The 23,067-nt window shown below is 40.2% G+C and overlaps 1 protein-coding gene across 1 annotated transcript in view; it reads left to right on the top strand.

The window, feature by feature from the left end:
- The window catches only part of ARHGAP42 (Rho GTPase activating protein 42), a 189,913-nt gene that overhangs the window by 71,391 nt on the left and 95,455 nt on the right, over positions 1–23,067 (top strand). The window contains exon 3 of the mRNA XM_072993618.2: positions 15,586–15,647. Within this exon, the coding sequence (XP_072849719.1) occupies positions 15,586–15,647 (62 nt within the window). The remainder of the gene's footprint in view (positions 1–15,585; positions 15,648–23,067) is intronic.

The following is a 23,067-nucleotide window of genomic DNA, read 5'->3' as shown; positions in this document are numbered from 1 at the left end:
TTCAGGAAGTAAGAAAGGAAAGTTTCACTACCCAAAACCCAGAAGATGACTAAAGATACTGGCCCTGATCTGTTGTCTTCCACATGTGTTGGACTATAAGTACCATCATCCTCAGCTGCTGGGGCTGGGAATGATGGGAGCTATAGCCCAACACATTTTGAAGGTACTGTATATGAATAAGGACGGTAAGTCTACAGAAACAACTGCAGCACAGAACATTGCTGAAATAGTTTGTCTTTTGTTCAATCTGGATTCTTTCTCATTATACTAAACCACATATAGAAGGTTGGCTTTTATAACCAAGAGGCAAAATGCACTGTCAGAATTATTGAATTCAGGCTCCAAAAAAGTATCACGAGCCAGCAGCTTGGATTGATAATGAAGACATCCTTTGAAGTAAATGATGATATTCGACACACAGTAAATCTAATTTACTCCAAAATAAATGATGGCAAAAATGTAGTGTATTTATAAACACTAAAATGCTGCACCTGGCAAACAGGAAATACCAGCTTCGCTTTCAGTTGTGTCTGGATGGTCTGCAGGAGACCTTCTAATTTCGACAAGTCTGATTTTTGTTAGAGTTAATGAGAGCTGAAAGGAGGATGTGCCTAAAAGTGGACTGTTGCACTTATTGAATCAGGATTCAGTCCATTGCTGTGTTTGCAGATGCTTCACACCAGTCTTGAACGCGATCCCGGTAAGAATGAGAGCTGTGATTTCTAAGAAATTCCTGCAAATAGAACTTGTGCAATATGCCAGCTCTGTGTAAAAAAAAAAAAAAAAAGGATAAGAATGTTTCACCCTGTGGTTCAGGGTTCTTCCTATTCCACCTCCGTATTTAGTGCTAGGGGGTTCTGTGGTTGTTTTTGGATTTTTAATTCTTTACTTTCAGTTAGGTGGCTTACATTAAACATTCTGTCTCATTTCTTGATAATAATTGGATAAGCCAAGCTTCATAGAATCTATAGAATAGTGGAGACGGTAGGGCATCATAAGACCATTGAGTCCACCCCCTTGCTCAATGCAGGAATCTAAATCAAAGCAGATCAGACGGATGGTTGTCTAATTTTCCTTGATCATCTCTTATTTGCCTAGTCCAAGGGCAGAGAGGTAGGGGCCGTAAGCAGCAGATTCTGCATTAATATCGATTCCAGCATAGAACTCAGAAAGTAGATCTTGAGACACTGTGACAGCATAATCATTGCTACAGCAAAGTTGCCGTGTTATCCATGACTGTGGAGAGTCTTTAGAGATAGGTGTTATCTATGAACTGGACTGTTTTCAGGATGTGTAATTCCCCGCACCTTCTTCTGTACATCCTTGTGTTGGTGTTGGACAAATGTACTTCTCAGGCAGAGTCTTATCCATCCCACATTGATGATACTACCGTGTTTCCCCAAAAATAAGATAGGGTCTTATATTAATTTTTTGCTCCAAAAATGCATGAGGGCTTATTTTCAGAGGATGTTTTATTTTACAGCCATGTCATCTTCTTCTGGATGCTGCGCAATGGGGGAGGGCAGAGTTTCACTTAACTAGGGCTTATTTTTTGGGTAGGGCTTATATTTCGAGCATCCTGAAAAATCACACTAGGGCTTATTTTCAGGTTAGGGCTTATTTTCAGGGAAACATGGTATTATTACCATGTTCCATCAAGTTGTGTTTCTGACTTATTGTGACCCTATAAATTATTGACCTCTCAGAGGTCTTATCATTAACAGTAAGTTTCAGATTAAGGACTATGGCTATTTTCTTGAGTCAGTCTATCTCATTTTAGATCTCCCTGTTTTGTTTTGTTTTTTTGCCTCGGATTTTTCCTGATGTTGTTGTCTTCTCTGTGTAGTCTTGACCTCTCATGATTTGTCCAGTCCTTAAGCTAAACTGCTGGATAGCTCAGTGGCTTTAGCTCTTTGACTGCAGAGCCAGAGGCTGGGAATTTGATTCCTCACTGTGCCTCCTTGACAGGAGTTGGAATCAATGATTCATAGGGTGGCTTTCAGCTCTGCAGTTCTAAGATTATGATAAACACCGTCTTTGTTAAAGAGGAATATAATGTAACATTGCACCAGCTACTATGGGCAAAACTGCTATGGGCAAATAAAAAAAGAGGCTTATTCATTCAGTGTGCGAGACAAGGAATAATAAAATGATATGAGTTTAAAATTAAAAGCATTTTTTAAAAAAAACACCCTGTAATTAAATTGAAACTTAAATTCTTTTTTTAAAGGAACTGGGTTTAAAATGAAGTTGGAATGTAGTACAAATAAACAAACTGAATCCTATAATCACGGTTATTTAAACATGAAAACATTCATTTTAAAGGTTGCATTCTCCATGAAGAACCATGGGAAAAACATCTGCTGGGGAGGCCAGACATGCTATATATGGACACAATAGTTCATTGTTGTATTCTGCAATTTGCAGGTTAATCTGGCAGAGTCATGAACGGGTGAACGAAATAAGGAATGTGGCCCAGTCCCTTGAGTGTGAGGTTTTCCCTAGAAGGCTGAGATTGGGGACGAGAGCTGATCTGGAAATACAAGTTATCTTTGTGTTCAAAGCTAACTGTCCTTGGTTTACAGTGGAGCATGTCAGCCATAGTGTAATGTACAGACAGACAAATCCTGTTGGAACTGAACTCATAAAATTTGTTCTAACACACTTGTATAAAGAGTTTTACAAAACCTGCTGTGTCTGCCGTGTTAACATAACGGCATATCAAGTTGTCCTGAGTTAATGTTAATCCACTCCGCCTTAATATAACTGCATGGTAAATCAACGTTCTACAAGACAGTCTTAAAAATGGTGGCAGCCCAAAGAATTATAACTTTGAAACAGGACTTTGGTTCAGCACCAAATTATTATTTATTATTTATTCTATTTATTTTATTTATATCCCGCCTATCTGGTCGGGTGAGGACCACTCTAGGCGGCTAATTACTTGTGACCACTACCATTCCTAGAGTGACAGCAACCCAGGGAAAATCTTAGAATCTCTCTCCTTTTTTCATCAGTTAACCACTTCTCACCCAAACATAAAGAATTGTTGGGGCTCTTTCTCAACAAGTGTGAATAGGTAGTGAGAGGAAGATGGTATCCTGTAGACCAGCTATTTTCACCTTTTTTCTTTTCTTTTCTTTTCTTTTCTTTTCTTTTCTTTTCTTTCCTTTCCTTTCCTTTCCTTTCCTTTCCTTTCCTTTCCTTTCCTTTCCTTTCCTTTCCTTCCCTTCCCTTCCCTTCCCTTCCCTTCCCTTCCCTTCCCTCCCTTCCTTCCTTCCTTCCTTTCTTTCTTTCTTTCTTTCTTTCTTTCTTTTAGAAGCTCTTCTCAGGTTCCAGGGCTCCCTGTCAAACAAGGATACAACATGAACATATGAAGGAGGGCTCCTTTTCTCTCGTTTTTCAGTCTGTGGCCCCTTTCAAATGCACCAGGGTCCCCTAGGGCAGTGATGGCGAACCTATGGCACGCGTGCCACAGCCGGCACACGGAGCCCTTTCTGCCGGCACGTGAGCCATAAGTCACCAGATTGCTATTTCCCCTTGTGCAGCCAAAACTGAGAAGGTGGCTGCATCCATGGTGCTGGCACTTCAGCAGGTGGATCCGGAGTAGCTGGTTCTGGCAGCGGATCCGGAGTGGGGTCTCAAGGCACCTCCGTGCCGGGATTCTCCCTTCCGCTGTCACTTCTGGTTCCGCCACTTCTGGTGCCGCCACCACGACACACCACCTGCCCTTTTTTTCCTGTTTGGGCACGCAAGCCCAAAAAGGTTCGCCACCACTGCCCTAGGGGGCCAAATGGGCCCCACTGAGAATGGCTGCTGCAAACCATCTTGACTAATGCCATTGGTGGTGTCGACATTAAGGCTCCCCTTTGCTATGTAAAGCTTGACATTCCTTTTCCTGCTGTCAACACATGTACAATATCATACAGAAATATTGAACCTTTTCCTGGTGTTTTAAATTGTGGCTATAGAAGCACAATATCACACATTGAAAAACTGGAGGGTATTTTTAAAAAAAATTCTATCCTTTTAAGGTTGATAAACAATCATAACTGAATCACTTACATTGATATCAAATTACGGCGGCTGCAGTTCTGCTTTCTATATTATGCATAGCCAGGGGACTGAGCATGTCCGGTGGAATTTTTTGCTTTATATTAAAGAGGTTTTAAAAATCCCCATTGTGTCTAAAGTAGTTTGAGAAGTACAAGGTAGTTTGTTTTCTGAATTTCCATCAGCATATTCTACAAAAATCTCACTCAGATACATCCACTTTTTAAATTACCTCTGCGTTTTGCTATCATGATATCATCCATGAAGCCTACTCTGGATGATCTCGTATTCCTGTCAGAACCTACTTACTTAGATGTGTTTTCCCATTATGAGTTCTTGATCCTGTCTATCAAACATGAGTAGGAGGGTTGCTGTACCGTGGACCGGCTAAGCCTCTGAGGAAGGCGGGGCACCCCCTCATGCTCATGCGCTCTCAAGTGCATTCACAAAGTGGTGGGAGAGTGCGTGCATGTGCGCCAGTGCCAGTCCCACCCCTTTGCGCATGTGCAGTAGCACCTGCACGCCCTCACACACACACACCTTTGCGCAGGCACTCAGGCGCATGCACGACGGGGTGGGGGAGCGCTCATGCCGGTGCTGGCATGCGTGTGTGCGCGCGCAAAGCAGCTATGGGGAGGGAGTGCGTACGTGGAGGAGGTCTGTCTCCGCAGCCTGGTCCAACTCAGGCCACGGACTGGCACCAGGCCGTGGACCGGGGATTGATGACCTCTGCTATAGATGACAATTTCTTATATATATGTCATATATATCTAGACAGACAGACAGACAGACAGACAGACAGACAGACAGACAGACAGACAGACAGACAGACAGATAGATAGATAGATAGATAGATAGATAGATAGATAGATAGATAGATAGATAGATAGATAGATAGATAGATAGATAGATAGATAGATAGATAGATAGATATGTTTATGTATGTCTTTTGGGGCTTCTATCCTGGGTGGTTTTTTTTAAAAAACTAACCTTTTGTAGTTGGTTGAACCTGGGGAATTATAACTTAGCCAAAGTGTGGATGAAAAGTATATTTGCCTAATCCTTCATCTTTGATTGTTTCAGGAGGAATTTAAAAGCCCTGTGAGATTCTTCTCTGGCACCCAAAAGTGAGACAAGGAGATTCTTTGCCCTCTCATTAAGATTCCCATGATAGACAGTTTATATCTCTACGTGTTTAAGTAGTATCTTTTCTCCCTGAAAAGCGAAGTGCACAACAAGCACAGAACAATTGATTTCCAAGAACAAAGCAGGCAAAGCATCCATTGATTCATAAGTGCATGTCACCAAGGAGTTCTAGTTTTATGCATATTGTGCAGTTTTGAACAATAAAGCTGGGTACAGTCGTTTGCTCTGAGTGCTGTTCTTACCACTGTGAGAACAGTGATATCAAGAGCACCTTCACATTCCTTTTTCTTTTTCAAAGGAGAAGAATGTAGCATTTCCTTATTGTCTCTTAGACACCTGGTGGGTCATAAATTGGATGCACATAAATGTCGCATTGATTGGGTTTCTTCACAGTCCCAGAAAATTTGTCCCGTATTGAAGTAGCCCCATTTTATCTGGTTGTTCTTTGATCGTCCTACTTGAATTCAAAGTCTATTAAGTGACATTCAGATGGTTCAGCTCGAGTCTTGTCCTGGTAAGAGACCCTCTTCAGTATCCATGCATTCATCAAGGTGTGTTGTTTTTGTTCTGTGTAAGTTTAGCCTAACGGTACCTCTTCTGGTTTAGTATTTAGAGCTTGAGTTGTGTGCAGCAAACTTTTCCTTGATTTTAGCTGTTGTCTAGGGGGTTGTTGTCCATAAAGTAGATGGGTTTGCTGCTGTATTATTTATTTTGTTCATTTTTTTTGCTGTCTCTTCTCAACATACGTCTGGAGGGGCAGCCAAATAATAAACTTTTTTTCAATGGGATTTCAGCTTTCAGACAGCTAGTAATAATCCTGCATGAGTCATTAAGAGCTGCATTCACTTGTTTGTCATGTATTGATTTATATCACTAAGACTAACATATTCTGCTGTGGAGTACCACAGGGACAAAGCTGTCGATCTTACATTACCTATATTTCTTCTATGTCCATATAATTTAAAATTGTGCAGTGTTCTGATATGAATAAAGAAAGGATGGGACATAGTATCTTGTGAATATAAAACAAGGATTTACATCATTACATCAAGCCACAATATGAAACCAAGAAATATCTTATGTAGCATTATTAATATTGGCTCGAATTGGTGATTTTATGAAACTTTAAAATTAATTTTCCCCACTCTGGAATTGCGTTGATTTTTCAGTCGCTTCTCTGGACACATAGGTTTTCCCACTTGCGTCTTCAGTGGATATGAAGAAAGCTCCATGCATGCAGAAGATGATCAAATCAAACAGAAGCCTTATAGGATTTGGGGAGAGTCTTAGCTGGGAGGCTGTGGTATGCCTATAAAGCTCAGTTTAGGGTATGTTTGCCTCAGACATTAAGAGCAGTTTCCTGTTCACTATTTATGTGAATGCAAAGATTTAGCTACAGAAACTGGTGTGGTGATCGGAGAGGGTGCTGGTGTTCATGCATGAGCAGATACATGACCAGCACCTCATCAGATCACCTTGGCAAATTCCACAGCTACAGTTCTGCTTATGTAAATACTGAATATTATGTTGGCCTTATAATAGTTACTTGATAAACTAATATATTTAATTTTGTTTAATGAAATATTTGTGCCCTTGACCAAGATTGCTAATTATAGCTTAAGCAAATCAATATTAATGAATTTAAAAGATAAACAATGAACCAGTGACTGACAAGTAAAATATGAAATGTAGGAATTAATTAGGTGTAGTATTTTCATACTGTTAAACTGTCAAAAGAGACTCAAATATTTCAGTGGAATTTTCAAATGTCTTTCGAATTCAAAACTTGTTTTTGATGTATTTAAGTGATGAACTCAAAATCTAGATGGCGACAATAAAACACAGCTGATTTGTGACCTCCTGAAGTAACTGTTGTGGTTTCTCTATATATATCCTAGTTAGAAAATATGTCAAGAGAAGGAATTTTACATATACGTTCATGACAAAATGGCTAAGGTCTGAAATACAATCCGTCATGTTAGTCTTATTTTAAAGTCTGTTAAGGAGGTATATCAGGAAATGGCTTAAAACAGAAAGAACATATTTTTCTTTTTCTTCTAGAAATAGAGTAGAGTATATATGACTGATCTTAAAATATCCTGAAGTAGACAGTGTGTCTGGTCATATTTTATATGTATTTCTGATGATGGAGCAGACCTTGATATTACTTATTAATAGACACCAGAAACCTTACTATGAGCATAACTTGTAAATTTTCATTGATATTAGGCAATTAGAGTCATATTGTTTTTTCTAGTGAAGACGAATTAGGGCTCTTTTTTTGATGAAAGAATAAAAAGCTTGCAATTTTGTTGGCAATTCAGGCTGTTGGAAGCTTTTTCTAGATTTGGGAAGGCTCCAGAGAAAACAGCTGTAAACCTGTTTTAACTTTGATGAAAGAAACCATCAAACATAAAAACAAAGAGAAATCAGTCGTTTTTATACCTTAAAGCTGGTTTGAAACAGCCTTTCTATTATAGTGGTAAATGTGGTGATATGTTTGATTTTAAAAACAGCATATATCTATAGAAATGAGGCTGTAAAAGTATTCACAGAATTTAAAACCTACCAGGCTTTTCATTTCTGTATGTCTCTTTCACAATCTATCTTTATTTTTTTCCCATGGCTTTGAAGACAAATATACCCATTGTAGAACTTACAAGGAAGAGTTATGCTTTGACTTTAGTTTTCCACTGTTATGTATCAGTCATGATGAACCTCAAGCTCTCATGCTTCATCTCCGCTTTCCGCACCGGTGGAAAAAGAGACAGAAAGGGTTGTCTTCTAAACAAACCACAGTTCTAGTCTGTTTCCAGAAACCTGAACAGAGATAAGGGCTTCTTATCATACGTACTTTGTCTGAAATCCTGTTCAGAGTATGAGACAAGATAAGGCTGATGACATCGTCATTAGTGGCCATTTTTCATAAATTAAAAAAACAACAACACTGATTCTCCTTCAAGGTCCTGTGGCTCTTGTGGGATCTCTTTGGAGATGCTTTTGGGGCTGTGGAACAAAGGAAAAATATTCAATTTTGGAAAATTGTCACTGTAGGTAAAATCATCCTATTAGCTGTGATTTTTGAAAATTAAAGACCATAACCCCATCCCATGACTCTCCACAGCTTCCCCATGACAAAAGGGATCCTATTTGGCCTTTGAAGATGATTGAATTTCTTTTATTTCTATGGGGGGGGGGGAATCACTGCAGCTGATGATGTCATCAATCTTATGCAGTATAAATTATGAAACAGGATTTCAGCCTGTGTTTTACAAAGGCTAAAATCCAGGAGTAAGTTGCAACTAGAGTAGGCATGTGGACCACTGATTCTCACTGATTCAGTTGACCTATTCTAGTTGTGACTTACAACTGGAGTTCAGTCTATGTAATGGTGGCATTGTTATTTATAAATCAGCTTCATTGTACAGTATTTATCAAAGCAATCCATCTCAACAGTATAATAAGTATTCTTACATATTCTGGAATGTATATAGTGTACATATAGTCTTTCTTGGAAAAGTTACTTTGGGGTGGATGATCACTCCCAATTTTTCCTGGCAGCAGGATTCTTGGAGTCATCCCCCAGAATAACTTTTCCATCCTCTCTGTTTATACCTTTACCAGAATCATCTGCAATAAATTAACTTAAGGTGGCAATTTCTCCTTGGTGGAGAGTCCATTAGCTCAGCAGAGGGCCACCTGGCTTTGCATGTAGGCCTCAGCATCTCCAGGCAGGGCTGGGAAAGGTATGAAATAGAATACCTGTTGGAAATCCTAGAAAGGAACTACCAGTCACTGCACATCATATTGAGCTGGTAAATCAGTTCCCTGTGTTTCAGTGAATATCCTTTATCTGGACTGCTGTTTAGACTTATTGAACTATAAAACTGGAAGGGACCCTGGGCGTGTTCAATCCTCTGCTGATACGGCTAAAGCACTTCTGACAAATGGCTGTTCAGCCTATTTGAACATCGCAAAGGGAAGTCTGAAGTAGCCCACCCTATTATTGAACGGATCTCACTGTCAGGATGTCCTTACTGATGTTTAGTTGAAATCTTTTTATGATTCAATCCATCAGTTTGGGTCTTGCTCTCTGGAGCTGCATAAAACAATCATATTTCATCTGACAGTCCAGGTATTTGTGGATGGCTACTTACGGTATATAAGCCTCCAGTCTTCTCCTTAAACATGCCCAACTTTCTCAACTGTCCCTCATAAGACTTGATTCCTAGACCCTTTGACCATATTGTCTCCTAGACATTTGACTGTATTGGTTGGCTTCTCCTGGAAACACTTTGCTTGGCAATTCATGAGCTGTTGGTTCTTCCTTCTTTAAGGTTCACTCCTGCCAGAAAGAGAATAAATGACTTTTTGGTTTGGTCTAATTTAGCCTTTCATTCATTGGTAAGGTGTCCAGATAAGAAGCAAATGTCCTCCGTCCGGCAGGCAAAGATAAAAACCTTTAAAATGTCTGGTTTTTGTATATTCTATCTTATAATTTTGAATGGGAGGGGGAGAGTTGGAAGGACCCCCTTGTCTTTCGCTGCCCCACCCACCTGCCCCCCGTTATCTGCCACCAGTCCCGGAGTGCACCCCTCGCCCCTCCTGCCACCACTGCAGCTGTTCAGCGATTTGCCATGCCCACCCAGCCCACTTGGAGCCCAGAAGTACAATTTGAGGAATATTAGCTGTGAACAGTTTTATGCATATATGATTGCTAATGAAGATCTGCAAAAAGTTGGCTCTTCCGAGAAATATGTCGTGTAATTAATAAAGATTATAAAGGTAATAATTGTACAATTGGCTGTTTAAATAATGTTGGGTTTTTTTGTATAATCCGGAACAAGTCAAATGAAACATTCAATACGTCCTCCTCTGTCCTCTCTTTTGTCTTTCTATGTCCTCCTTTTGGTACCCATGCATCTGGCAACCCTAATCATTGGGGAAAATCAGTTGTGCATCTTGAGCCACTAGAACTGAACTTGCTTCCTCCTTTACTGCAGTCCACTATGGCACCTGCTGAAAAGGGTTTATCAAGCTCTCCAAAGCAGGGTTTTGTGACTCATCGTGGAGGTGTAGGGAAGCCAGCTGAAATGTAAAATACGATATTTGCAAGAATTGTAGCCACCAGAATGTGGTCAGTTGATCATCTGGGCCCCCACACTGATAACTCCCCACCAGACTTTTCCTAAAGTTCAATCGGAGGTGATTGACTTATAGTTTTAGGTCACTCAGATATTTAAAACAAGCACCCCATAACAGTGTCTAAATTTCCTCTGCCTCTTCGCTTCTTATTTGCTAGAAATAACTGCTAGAATAAGCCAAGTCCTATGTTGCTTCTGGAAAATATTTGGGTGTGGGTATGTGCTGGTTTTTTTAATAGAAGAATTCTTGCATCAGGAGTGAAATGCTTGGAAGAGCTATGCTGGCTAAGGAATTATGGATGATGCTGCCCCCCCCAAAAGTAACATTTACAAGGTCTTGTTCCTACATGCTTTGACAAGATATGAAGCACAGAAAATGGCACCTGGAATTCTGTCTTAGTTCATATATACGAAACACTCCCCATGTGTTTCATATAGGCTAACCAGGTACTTTATGGAAAGTTTGAAAACTATTCTGGAACATGTAGTGAATGTATCCTACAAAGCAGTAGTTTCCAACCTTGGGTCCCCAGATGTTCTTGGACTGCAACTCCCAGAAACCTTTTCCACTGGTTGTGTTGGCTATGCATACCTTGAAAAAGTGTCATAGGGATTCATGAAAAATAATTTGCAAATACAGTATGTAATTTTGCAGTATTTTAATAGCTGTAAACATTTATTTTTCTATGAGGATGAATTTATTTGTGTATCTTTTTATATACAGTAAGTGTCTATAACAGTGGTTCTCAACCTTGGGTCTGCAGATATTCTTGCACTAAAACTCCTAGAAAGCATCACCATTAGTGCTGGCCAGGGTTTCTGGGAATTATAGTCCAAGGACATCTTGGAACCCAAGATTGGGTACCACTTGTATAGAGGCCTAACAGGCCAAGATTCCTAAATCTGTGCTTAGTAGTCAGTCTCACAGCACTCGAAAATGTATCGGCGAGACATCCTGAAACATGGAAAGACTGAGGAAGAATGTAGTGTACTAGTTTTTATTTATGGCATCATCTGTGGATGTTGTTTTATTAAAGAAGTGGTTTTGAAGCACGCTGCTCCGCACCAGAAAGTGGTGAAGAATAACTACTAGTGAAATTGCAATTTGTGTGTCTAGTTACAGAGCGTGTTGTGGTTAAAACTGACTAGTTTCTAGCGTGAGATAATCTGGAAGCAGTTTGTTTTGCTGACTTTACAAGAAGCTCAACTGTTTTACAGAGTGCTTCTCTGACTATAAATGAAAATTCAAACAGTATGTTCTTTGCCATCTTTGCCACAAATGAATAGGATTGTCTGTGCCTTCCAATTTGAAATGTAAAAAGTTGGTCCTGCATGAATTGCGTGTTCGAGATAATCCCATGTCCATGATAATTTTATATCAACTTCTACTGGCAGGAAAAAGAAGTACGCAGGAGATGGCTGTTGTGGTTTGTTTACTGGTGGTGATTATATTAGAACAACTTTTGAGAAGCTGGTGAAGAACTGCTGCTCTAGAAATGCAATTCTGCGAAATTGGATTTGCAGAATGAGAGTGAATTTGAAAGTATTGCTGATTCCTGTCTGCTTGATGAAGGTTTCCAGATGGGCATGCCAGCTTCTGTACTGACCTTCCTAATAGCGATGTCACAGAACTTGCGGGGGGGGGGGGGCAGGAACCAGTCCCAAACATGTGTGCAACTGATTCAAGCAGCTGAGTGCAGACCAACACCAGAAAATGACATTCACTCTTTTCTTCATTTGGCCTGTATGAAATTTGGAAGAGTTGGAGAGTTGACCATTTTGGATTTGGCTTAAGGATGGTTCTTTTAAAGCATCTGCAAGATAAAGCCCAGAAAAGAAAGAGAAATGGGGATGGAATGGGATACAGCAGAAGGAGAGGTTGGGGATCCATGATGAAGTATGCTTCCTTCTTTGGGTGTGTTGTATGTATATGTACAAACATGCGTGGATATGTAAGAAGGATGTTTGTGTATCTATCAGTCTCCAAGCAGGAGATTCCAGCGTACAGTAATTAATTTTCTTGGCCCCTATTCATCCAACAGACAGTATTTTCCAGCCTATTCCATGTGAGCTTGCAGCTCTTTCTCTGTCCATATGGCTTTTAATACCTATAAAATATTGCTTAATTTAAAAAGTCATGGACCTTTATTAATTAATTAATTAATTAATTAATTTCCTTCCTTCCTTCCTTTTATATACCATCCATCTTGCAGCCAAGGCCACTCTGGGCAGTTACTATAAATAACAGTATATATTTAAAGGGTGGTCTTGTAGACTGAGATGGTTTGGTTTGAAAACGTTGGAAGACTTGTGGCCCAAATCATCGATTTTCAGTCCCCAAGAAAAAGATGATTTGTATTGCTAATTTGTATTGGGGTTCCCGCTTTGATCTAAGTTAGGTGCCCCTATTTAGTAATTCAGTCCTTTCCTGGATATGCATATATGTTAAGTGGCTGATATAACAATTGCAAGCAAACTGTCTCTGTGCTGCTGAGAACCAGATGCATACAGGAACAATGTTGTTCTCTCAGGTTTTATTTATAAACTGACATCCAGGGGCGTATTGCCATAACATACAGGGTTTCAGCCAGTGAACCATTTTCTGAATTGCAGGTCAACAATTATATAAGCCCTTTGGATTTATTCTGTTAACACTAGTCTGTTCTGGTTGTACTGTGTAGGCTCATAGGATGAACCTTGAAAGAGCAGGCTGCTTTTTACAGATGTAACTGTTTACTTTACAGATGTAATTCTTAACCTTTTAAAATTATCTTCTGTTATAAGTGTCTGTTGTCTTTTGTATCTCTCCTTCCAGTGTTGTATCTCTCCTTCCACTGCTGTTTTGTTTTGCTTATTCTCTGGTTTTTTTGTAAAAAATATTCTTGTTCTTTCGCATTGGCAGTTCGTTGCAAAATGGGAAATGAATAACCCATTCTTATTCCTTCCTCCTTGGACCTTGCCATTCTATATCTGCTATACCTACTTGGGCTTGTCAATTATATAGTATGTTTTTGGAAAGGTTTCACCTTCTGTTTTATTTCTGGAAAAGGCAGAGTAGATTTAGCACTTGAGGAATAATGATAGACCCTTTGTGTGGGGGATCCAAGGTAAAATTCTTAATCAAGATATTAAATCAGTCCTGGGCTGTGTCATTCTGTACCACACTGAACTTCTGTAAGTTGCCAGCCTACCATTGACTCTGCCTCTACACAGGGATAAGCTACAATTATGACTCAATGTGAATGTTCTGTGTATTAGTGCATGCAGTCTGTTTGCTTATGCTTCTCTCTACCTTCCACTGGAGTGGCTGAAACAAGCAGAAATTAGAAGTTTAGCATATTGTAACAAGGAGGGCATGTTGTACTGGTTTGTTGCTCCATTTCCAAGATATAATTCATATGCCAAGAACCAAGGGGGGAAAAACCCCAGTAAGAACAATAGTCTGGAACTCTGAATGGATGACATATCATGCTTCTTATTTCTGGATAGTTTAACCAATCCCACTGGGAGGAGAAGTAGAACTATATGGACTGTGTGGAGCAGCATGTAGCTTACTCACCATAAGCCTGAATTCTCCAGAATTCTGGTACAGAAGCAGTGGCTTACACTGGGTACAGAAGCAGTGGCTTAATGCAATGTGGTCTTACCCTTCATTGCATAGAAGAGTAGCTGTTGATTAGAAGGACATATGATTGTACATTTTAGAGAAATAATAAAAGTGATATTTTTCTGGACAGAATACGACATCTTCCACTGGAAAAGAAACTGCGTTCCTCTCCCTGGGTACTTTGTCTTGTCAGTACTCAAAAATGAATACACAGAGAAATAACAACAGCCGAAAGAATTTTAGTGAGAGTAGGTTTCCTTCCTTCCTTCCTTCCTTCCTTCCTTCCTTCCTCCCTCCCTCCCTCCCTCCCTCCCTGGAATCTGCATTGTTTGTACAGAGGAAAACCATGGAAAATTGTCTCTCCTTCCAGAGGGGTGGGGAATATATACTTTGTGATGCTATTAGACTAGAACTCTCTTCATCTTAGCTGTCGTAGCCCAATATGAGGGATGTTGGAAATAGGTAAAAGTAAAGGTTCCCCTTGACATTTAGTCCAGTCGTGTCTGACTCTAGGGGCACAGTGCTCATCCCCATCTCCAAGCCGTAGAGCCAGCATTTGTCCTTAGACAGTTTCTGTGGTCATGTGGCCAGCGTGACTAGACATGGAATGCCGTTACTTTCCCACCGTGGTGGTATCTATCTACTTACATTTACATGCTTTTGAACTGCTAGGTTGGCAGGAGCTGGGACAAGCGATGGGCGCTCACTCCATCATGTGGATTCAATCTTACGACTGCTGGTCTTCTGACCTTGCAGCACAGCGGCTTCTGCGGTTTAACCCATAGTGCCACCACGTCCATTCTATGTTGGAAATAGCAGACCGGGAATATCTCAAAGGACAACTAGCCCCCATTCATCCTGTGACATACCCTTTATTCCCCTTACATAAAATGTTGAAGTGTTTAGTAGAAAGACAGACACTCCAGAGCAAAATCCTGGCTCTTGATCTGTGCTTCCTAATAAAGAGGAGGTATAGCCCTGTAGGGAGGTGGTGAATAACCACAAAGAATTATATATTTTTTTCTATAGCAAAATTTTGAGGGGTAGGTGTGACGATGTTCCTCAGCATAGCTAAAGGTTCCCTTTGACATCTAGTCCAGTTGTTTCCGACTCTAGGGCATGGTGCTCATCCCTGTCTCCAAATCGTAGAGCCTGCATTTGTCCGTAGACAGTTTCCATGATTTCATGGCCAGTGCAACTAGACACAGAATACCATTACCTTTCCACTGAGGTGGTCCCTATTCATCTGCTCGCATTTACATGCTTTCGAACTGCTACGTTGGCAGGAGCTGGAACAAGCGACGGGAGCTCACTCCGTCGCGTGGATTCGATCTTACGATGGCTGATCTGCTGTCCTTGCAGCACAGAGGCTTCTGCGGTTTAACCCACAGTGCCACCATGTCCTCAGCATAGCCTCCTAAAAAACAACATTTGGGTTCAATATTTGGTGATTCTCCTGATGGTTTCTAGTTGTGATATTTCGCTTTCTGGAAAGATTGTGGCCGTGGTTGTAGATAATATTTTGCTGAGAATATTCCTACTCTTGTTCTAAAGCATTCAGACCATTGTGACTTCTAGCATGGCTTTGTGACATAAAAATAATACAGTATTTCCTTTCTTTTTATATTTTTGTAGCCCAGTCATTGAAGGAATTTGCCAGGTTGTTGATTGCTGTAGAAGAAGAAAGGAGACGCCTGGTAAGTCTGTCATCGAATACAATTGTGGAATTCTCATCATTTCCCTTAATGATTCACTCAGTGATCTTCGGATGCTGTATTTCATGTTTATGAAAATCCAAGCAGAGAAGAAACTGCGACTTCTTGGCAAATGCTGAATGAATACAGTGGTGCCTCGCTTAACGCTGTTAATTGGTTCCAAAAAACCCATCACTATGGGAAAACATCGTTAAGCGAAACGTGTTTTCCCATAGAGATGCATTGAAAACCGGTTAATCCGTTCCAATAGGCACGGATTGCTGTCCTTAAGCGAAAAAACCCATAGGAAACATCGTTAAGCGATACAATGTTTCCTCCATTGGAATGCATTGAAGCCTATTCAATGCATTTCAATGGTTTTGTGATGTCCATTTTTGCAAATTTAAGTGTGTCTTAAAAGGTTCAAAAACTGTTTTAAATGCTTGGAATCGTTAGTGCACCTTCTAAAACAGGTGCAAACTTAATTTGGCTTTGATCTGACTTTTCGTTAATTTTTGCTGAATTTTTTCCCCCACCAACTTTTGACAGCTGTCAAAATTTGACAGCTCCATGCTTTCCTATGGGGGAGAAATAAATTCACAAAAAATTAATGAAGACTCAGAACGAAACCAAACTAAGTTTGCACAGGTTTTGCAAGGTGCTCTAACGAATCCAAGCATTTAAAACAGTTTCTGAGACTTCATTAATTTATTGTGAATTTCTTTCTCCCCCATAGGAAACAATGGAGCTGTCAAAAGTTGGGCTCCATTGTTTCCTATGGGGGAGGAAAAAATTCACAAGAAATTAACGAAAAGTCAGCAACTGTTTTAAATGCTTGGGTTCGTTAGGGCACCTTCTTTATCGTGTGCAAACTTAGTTTGGCTTTGTTCTGAGTCTTCGTTAATTTTGTATGAATACTTTTCTCCCCCATAGGAAACAATGGAGCCCAACTTTTGACAGCTCCATTGTTTCCTATCGGGGAGAAAAAAATTCACCAAAAATTAACGAAAAGTCAGATCAAAGCCAAATTAAGTTTGCACACGTTTTAGAAGGTGCACTAACGATTCCAAGCATTTAAAACATTTTTGAACATTTTAAGATACTTTTAAAATTGAAAAAACGTTAAGCGATACAGGGGACCTAAAAATGAATTCGCTATGCGAAGCATGGTCCCGAAATTGCTAAGCGAAAATCACCCATAGGAAACATCGTTAAATGATGCATAGAATTCTTTTTAAAAAAACCATCGTTAAGCGAGAACATCAGTAAACGAGGCAATCGTTAAGCGAGGCACCACTGCACATTGTTTTGTGGTTTGAATGGACAAGGTCACCATTACCCAACATAATAGTGACCTTGTCACTTCTTGAGTTTAGGGAACTAAAACATTTCTGATTTTTATTAGGAATTTCTTGGAGCTAAACTTCTACCATACCTGTTGCTGTGATAGAGGGAAATTTCCACCTCTGTTGTAGCAGCCCCCTGCTGAAAACCCAGAAGGGGGGGGGGACAGAAAAGGGGGCAGCCTCCTTGGTTTCTCTGTGTATGAAGAATGGTGGACTGAATCCAATTATTCATTGCATCAAAAAGAGACCTCTTAAAATAATGCTATTTTAGTAAGTCAGTCCTTACATTAGCCCCATTGATTCAGTGGATCTATTCCAGTAGGGACAGGTCTTTCGAGTTTGCCCAGAGTTCCTTGGCCCTCCTTGAGGAGGTTGTTGACATTGCTTTATGTTGAAGAGTTTTAACATGTTGGTTTAATTCCTCTAGCTGTGCAGCAGAGGTGCAGAGATTCACAGAGCAGAATTACTTCAAATTCTCCAGAGTAATTCACCCCTTTTTCTCATAAGCTGGCACTTACAATTGAACAGAACAAACAGCAAACTGATAAAAATGTGAGTGCTTTCAACAATCAGATTTTAGCAGATGCTAGAGAAGGGAAAAGCAGTGAGCAGAGAGGAGGCATTCTCTTTGAATTGAGAGGCAGGGAGGGAACCATTGATTACTTCTGGATAGATTGACAGTCATTCCAGCCCAGAAAAAAAAACATTCCCTTCTCAGCCACATCTTTTCCAGGCAGCATACAAGGTTGTAAAAACTGCAGCACGTTATGGAGTTCCATTCACCTACTAACACCTTTAGATTTTATGTGGGTCATCTATTAATCTTTAGAGGTACTTTCACGGATCTTTGAATGAGAGCATGTTTCAACATAGTTTTCTTTCAAAAGAAGGCAAGTTTTCTTGTCAGTGCACAGATCTCAAACTACTAATGAAAAATCCAAATGTTCCAGTATCCCCATTGCCTCTTTTCCCAGAAGGGTTCACTGGGTGGTTTTTTTTTTACGCTATGCAGTTCCAAGGAATAAAATTGCATACTAGGTCAAAGTAGATTGCTATTAGAATAATCACTAGTATTTACAACCATCTTCCTAAACATTCAGAAAGGCATAATTGCCCTTTGAAGTAGGTTTGCCATTAGAACTGTAGTAAGCTTTTCAACTGCAGAGCTGAGCATTTATCGGGCTAGTGGTAAACATGAGCACTTCATTTTTGTATCACTGGGGATACGAATACAGTGGACCCTCGACTTACAGATGGCTTGACTTACAGACTTTTCGAGTTACAGACTTCTCTGGCTGCAAAATTTAGATTCGACTTGCAGCCGGAGAATCGACCTACAGACCAGAAAAAAACCAAAATGGAACAAAAATAGAATAAAAACTGCCAATTGTGGGATTAATCAGTTTTCAATGCATTGTAGGTCAATAGACTCGACCTACAGACTTTTCGACTGACAGCCACCGTTCCAATACGAATTAATTCCTTAAGTAGAGGGTCCACTGTATCAAATGTGACACCACACTTGCCGCAGAGGTCTGTTCCCTCTCCCCACTCACTGGTCATCGTGCGGCATGCATGTCCATTGTTGTCGACATTGCACCAATTGCGGAAGTAGCCTGGTCAGCACTTCCCCGCCTCCTCACGCAGCTGACCACTCCAGCGAGGAGGTGGGATAAAGGGTCTCTCCGCTCAGCTGTTGTTGGCTGTGTGGGGAGGTGCCAGCTGGGCTGCTTCTGTGATTGGTGTGATGTCAATGACAATGGATGCTCACGGCAACTGGTGAGTGGACTGGCTGGTTCTGGAGGGAGTGAACGGACCTCCCTGCGCTTCATATTTATATCCCCAAGAATACGAATACAAAGTGCCCATGTCTAGCTACATGTCATGTTGGCTATGAAAATATGATTCCCATTCTACAATTTCTCTTGCTGAATTTGAATACCAAATTTGACTGGGAATGTAAGAATGTGGATGGTCTTGGTCCTGAGTGACATTTGATGATCTTTTCTAATTCCTTCATTGTTACCCTTCTGAATTTCAGTCATCTTCTGATTTCTTGGCTGCAGTCTCCGTTTGCATTGATGATTGGACCAAAGTATACAAAATCTTACACTATTTGAATTTCTTCATTGTCAACATTAACATTGTGCTGTTCTTCTGTAGTCATTTATTTAAATTTATTTAAAATACTTTTACTTCAGGAGGCTAGTGAGAAGAGCATTGTGGTGCAATGGTTAAACTGCTGTACTTCAGCCAAATTGTGCTCACAACCTGCGATTCAATCCCAGGTAGCTGGCTCAAGGCTCACTCAGCCTTCCATCCTTCTGAGGTTGGTTAAATGAGTACCCAGCTTGTAGGGAGGCAATGTTTAGTCTGCATAATTAACTTATAAATTGCCCAGAAAGTACTTTAAGCGCTGTGGGATGGTGTATAAGCAGCACACTTTGTTGTTTTTTTTTTTTTTTTTTTTGGTGTTGAAAACTGTCCTTGCTTTAGGGCATGGTTACTCTTGTAAAGAGACATGGAGGGCTCTTTTCTCTGGGATGGGCACTTATCCTTTTAGATTCCTTGTTGTTCATGGCAGCAATGGTGACTGAAGGCATAAGCAGACAGTAAGATTAAGTATAAACTCCAGGCCTAGAGAGGTTAATTGCTAGTGCTCCAGCTCATTCGAAGTACCACAGTGACCAGAGGACTCAGGGTGCTTGCCATAAATAAGCCCCCTGGCATCTCAGGCCATGTGGCTCCAGATGTTACATCTGCTGCTTCCTGGTAGCAGTGGGAAGCATTTCAGTTGTGCATCCTTCCCTCCACATTCTAATACAGTGGTGCCTCGCTTAACGAGGAAATTGCTTGACGATTAGGTTTTTGCGATTGCAAAAGCGATCACAAAACAATGGCTTAAATGGGAAAAATCCGCTTCACGATGATCGGTTCCTTGCTTCGGGAACCGATTTTCGCATTACGATGATCTAAAAACAGCTGATCGTCGGGTTTCAAAATAGCCACCGGGTGTACAAAATGACCCCCCGCTGTTTTCTAGGACGGATTCCTCGCTTTACAGGCACCGAAAATGGCCGCCCCTATGGAGGATCTTTGCTGGACGATGAGTTTTCAGCCCATTGGAACACATTGAAGGGTTTTCAGTGTGTTTCAATGGGCTTTTTTATTTCGCTTAACGAGGATTTCGCTCTACAGCGATTTCGCTGGAACGGATTATCCTCGTTAAGCGAGGCACCACTGTATGGTAAAGACTGTGGAGGAATGGACAGTGTGGCCTTTGATCATGTTTCAGTAGCATTCGGGATCAGACCTCAGAGAAATTAACTATGTTTTTGACTCCAGCCTTCTCAAGTGCCCCAGCAGCGTGGGCTACAGCTGTCCGAATCTTCTAGCAAGCACATTGGTTGGGGGATTTGGTGTGTGCCAGAAGTTATGTTATGAAACTTTGCTTGGAATGAATCCCTGGTACAGTCTTTACTTATATATTAGACTGTGTTATTTTATGTGTGAGTGTACACTATTTTCTAAGCTTTCACACAGACATCCAGAAGTAGGTTGAAAGCAAGTCATTCATGTACGATAAAAGCTTGCCTCTTGCACGTATTATGATCAGCATCTCCGGAATGCATTCTTGAGCCTGAGAATAGACGCCTTTCAGTCATCGTGGTTTGCTATTTCAGCTTAAGGTTTAGATGGAGTCATTTATTGTGTTTGTTCAAGAGAGCATCTTAATAGATGGGGACACCAAGCAACATTCCACTGTAGTCATTTATAGTCAGAAATAAGTAACGACTCCCAGTCTTGTGACTCCCTTTTTTCTAGCTAATGAAAAATGGCTTTAAGTACACATTTGCTTGCCAAGAGTTTTTGTCTAGAGCATTGAAGTGTAGGATAGGACAAAGCTATGTATCTTTTTATATAAGGGAAATGGAGTGCCAAGTGAAACCTTCATACTTCTGGAAGATTAATAGAGCCATAACACCTCACTCTTCTTTATGGGGAGTGAAGCCTCATTTTGCTTTCTTTACAGAGACTAACAAGAAGGCATTTTGCGACAGTTATAATTATTCATTTTTCTCTAATGGTGCTATTTTTCTCTTCCTGTTTGATCTTGTTTCCTCTCATGGCTTTAAAAGTTTGATTTTTCCATATAGATTGTCACATTTTTCTTTTAAGATGCACAAAGTTATCTCTCTGTGAGAAATTTAGAAATAGTTTTTACTGTCTCTCCATTGCCTTACATTTGTTTGACTCTGAAGGGAATGAAGAAATGTTTGGACAACATTAAGGTAGAGTGAAATATGATGACCTCTGGATATTGCTAGGCTGCAAACCCCATCAACCTAGACCTTTGGCTATGCTGGTTGGGGCTAGTGAGAATTTCCAACAATGTCTGATGAGCCACAGGTCTCCAAACTGCCTTGCTGCATAGATATATAAGTTAACCTAGTTAAAAACAATAGCATATAAAGTGATGCCTCGCAAGAAGAAAATAATTCATTCCGCGAGTCATTTCGTATTGCGAAAATATTATCTTGCGAAGCACGGTTTCCCATAGGAATGCATTGAAATTTATTTAATGTGTTACTATTCGTCTTGCGAAGCATGGCCATAGAAAAAATTGTCTTGCAATTCACCAAAAAAATTGCAAAACGCTTTCGTCTTGCAAGTTTTTCATTGCGCGAGGCATTCGTCTTGCGAGACATCACTGTATATACTATACTAGTATATATATGCTAAACTATACATTAGTGTTTTAGGTAAGAGGTTGAGAATTTGATTCCTCACAATGCCTTATGGGTGGGGACTGGACCTGATTATATATACAGTCCCTTTCAGCTCTGGAGTCCTTTGATTGGTTGGTATCATCTTCAAATTCCCATTCACAAAAGTTTTGGAGACATGAAAAAAATCGTTTCTTCAAATAATATGCAAGGAAGCTGGCCATACAGAGCTGTCCTTGGCAATTCAGAATAATTAACATTGCTGGAAGTAATTACATCAGCATGGGCACTGCCTTCATTCTGTTCAATTCAGAAATTCAGATAGCACCTCTCTAATGTATATTAGAGCTGTATGGGCATACAGAGCTAATTCATATTGCATCAGCGTATTAGTCCATCTGGCACAGTATTGCTGGTCTGTTTGGCAAAAACTTACCAGGATCTTTCACATCACCTACTATTCTCTTTCCTTTGTCTAGAGATGTTGATGATTGAACCTCTTACAGTGGGGCAGACAATCCTTTTACCCCAAGGAAAGACTGTGATTAGGCAGAGACATATATTCACATAATGAAACAATTTAAGGTATCTTACCTTTCATTTTAATTTTAAACGACATACTGAGTATATTGGGTGAAAGTTTGGATATCTAATTAACTTATAAATGAATACCTAATAAATGATAGTAGCATGTTTCTAATTATTTCCAAGGAAGTTCTCCAGAATTCTGATTAAATTCCAGTCAAGTATCCATGTTTCATTTTGTTCCTGGCATACATCTACCCAGATGCATGTACTTACATGCAAAGACACTTTTTCATTTAAAATCCAGTCTTCCATTGGCTGCTTTATTTTATATGTCCCACAAGCTTATCTGTGATAAACTAAGAATTAAACTTAAGATGTGGATACACTGTATTATACTCTGCTTTTTTGTGTCAAGAGTTTCAACATTTGAAATTGATGCATTTTTCTCTGACTAAGTAACATAAACCTAATTGCACAGAAGCCCATGCTTTTTCTGGAATTACTCATTCCTTTTTGAACCATTAACAGGAGGTTGTTTATTTTGAACTGATGCAGCCAGTATATTTTCTGCCTTTTTCTGTCAAGTGTGATCACCTGGCTTGGTCTAAATGTACCACTGAGGCCTCAGGTGATATTTTTAGTGAAGCCAGTGTGCCATTACAGAAGGATAATCAACAAGGCTTGAAAAATGCACTTGTCCACTCATCTATGACAAGTGAAAAATGCTGCTCGATGAGTCACAGGTCCCTGCCTGCCTGCCTCCTTCCCCTCTGCCTGTCTCTCTCTCTCTCTAATCCTGCAGTCCTCCCCTCTGCCCTCCCA

Source organism: Pogona vitticeps, chromosome 3 (genome assembly GCF_051106095.1).
Source record: "Pogona vitticeps strain Pit_001003342236 chromosome 3, PviZW2.1, whole genome shotgun sequence".
Lineage (NCBI taxonomy): Eukaryota > Metazoa > Chordata > Lepidosauria > Squamata > Agamidae > Pogona > Pogona vitticeps.
The sequence above is the reverse complement of the archived record's forward strand: the minus strand, read 5'-3'. Positions and strand labels throughout refer to the sequence as shown.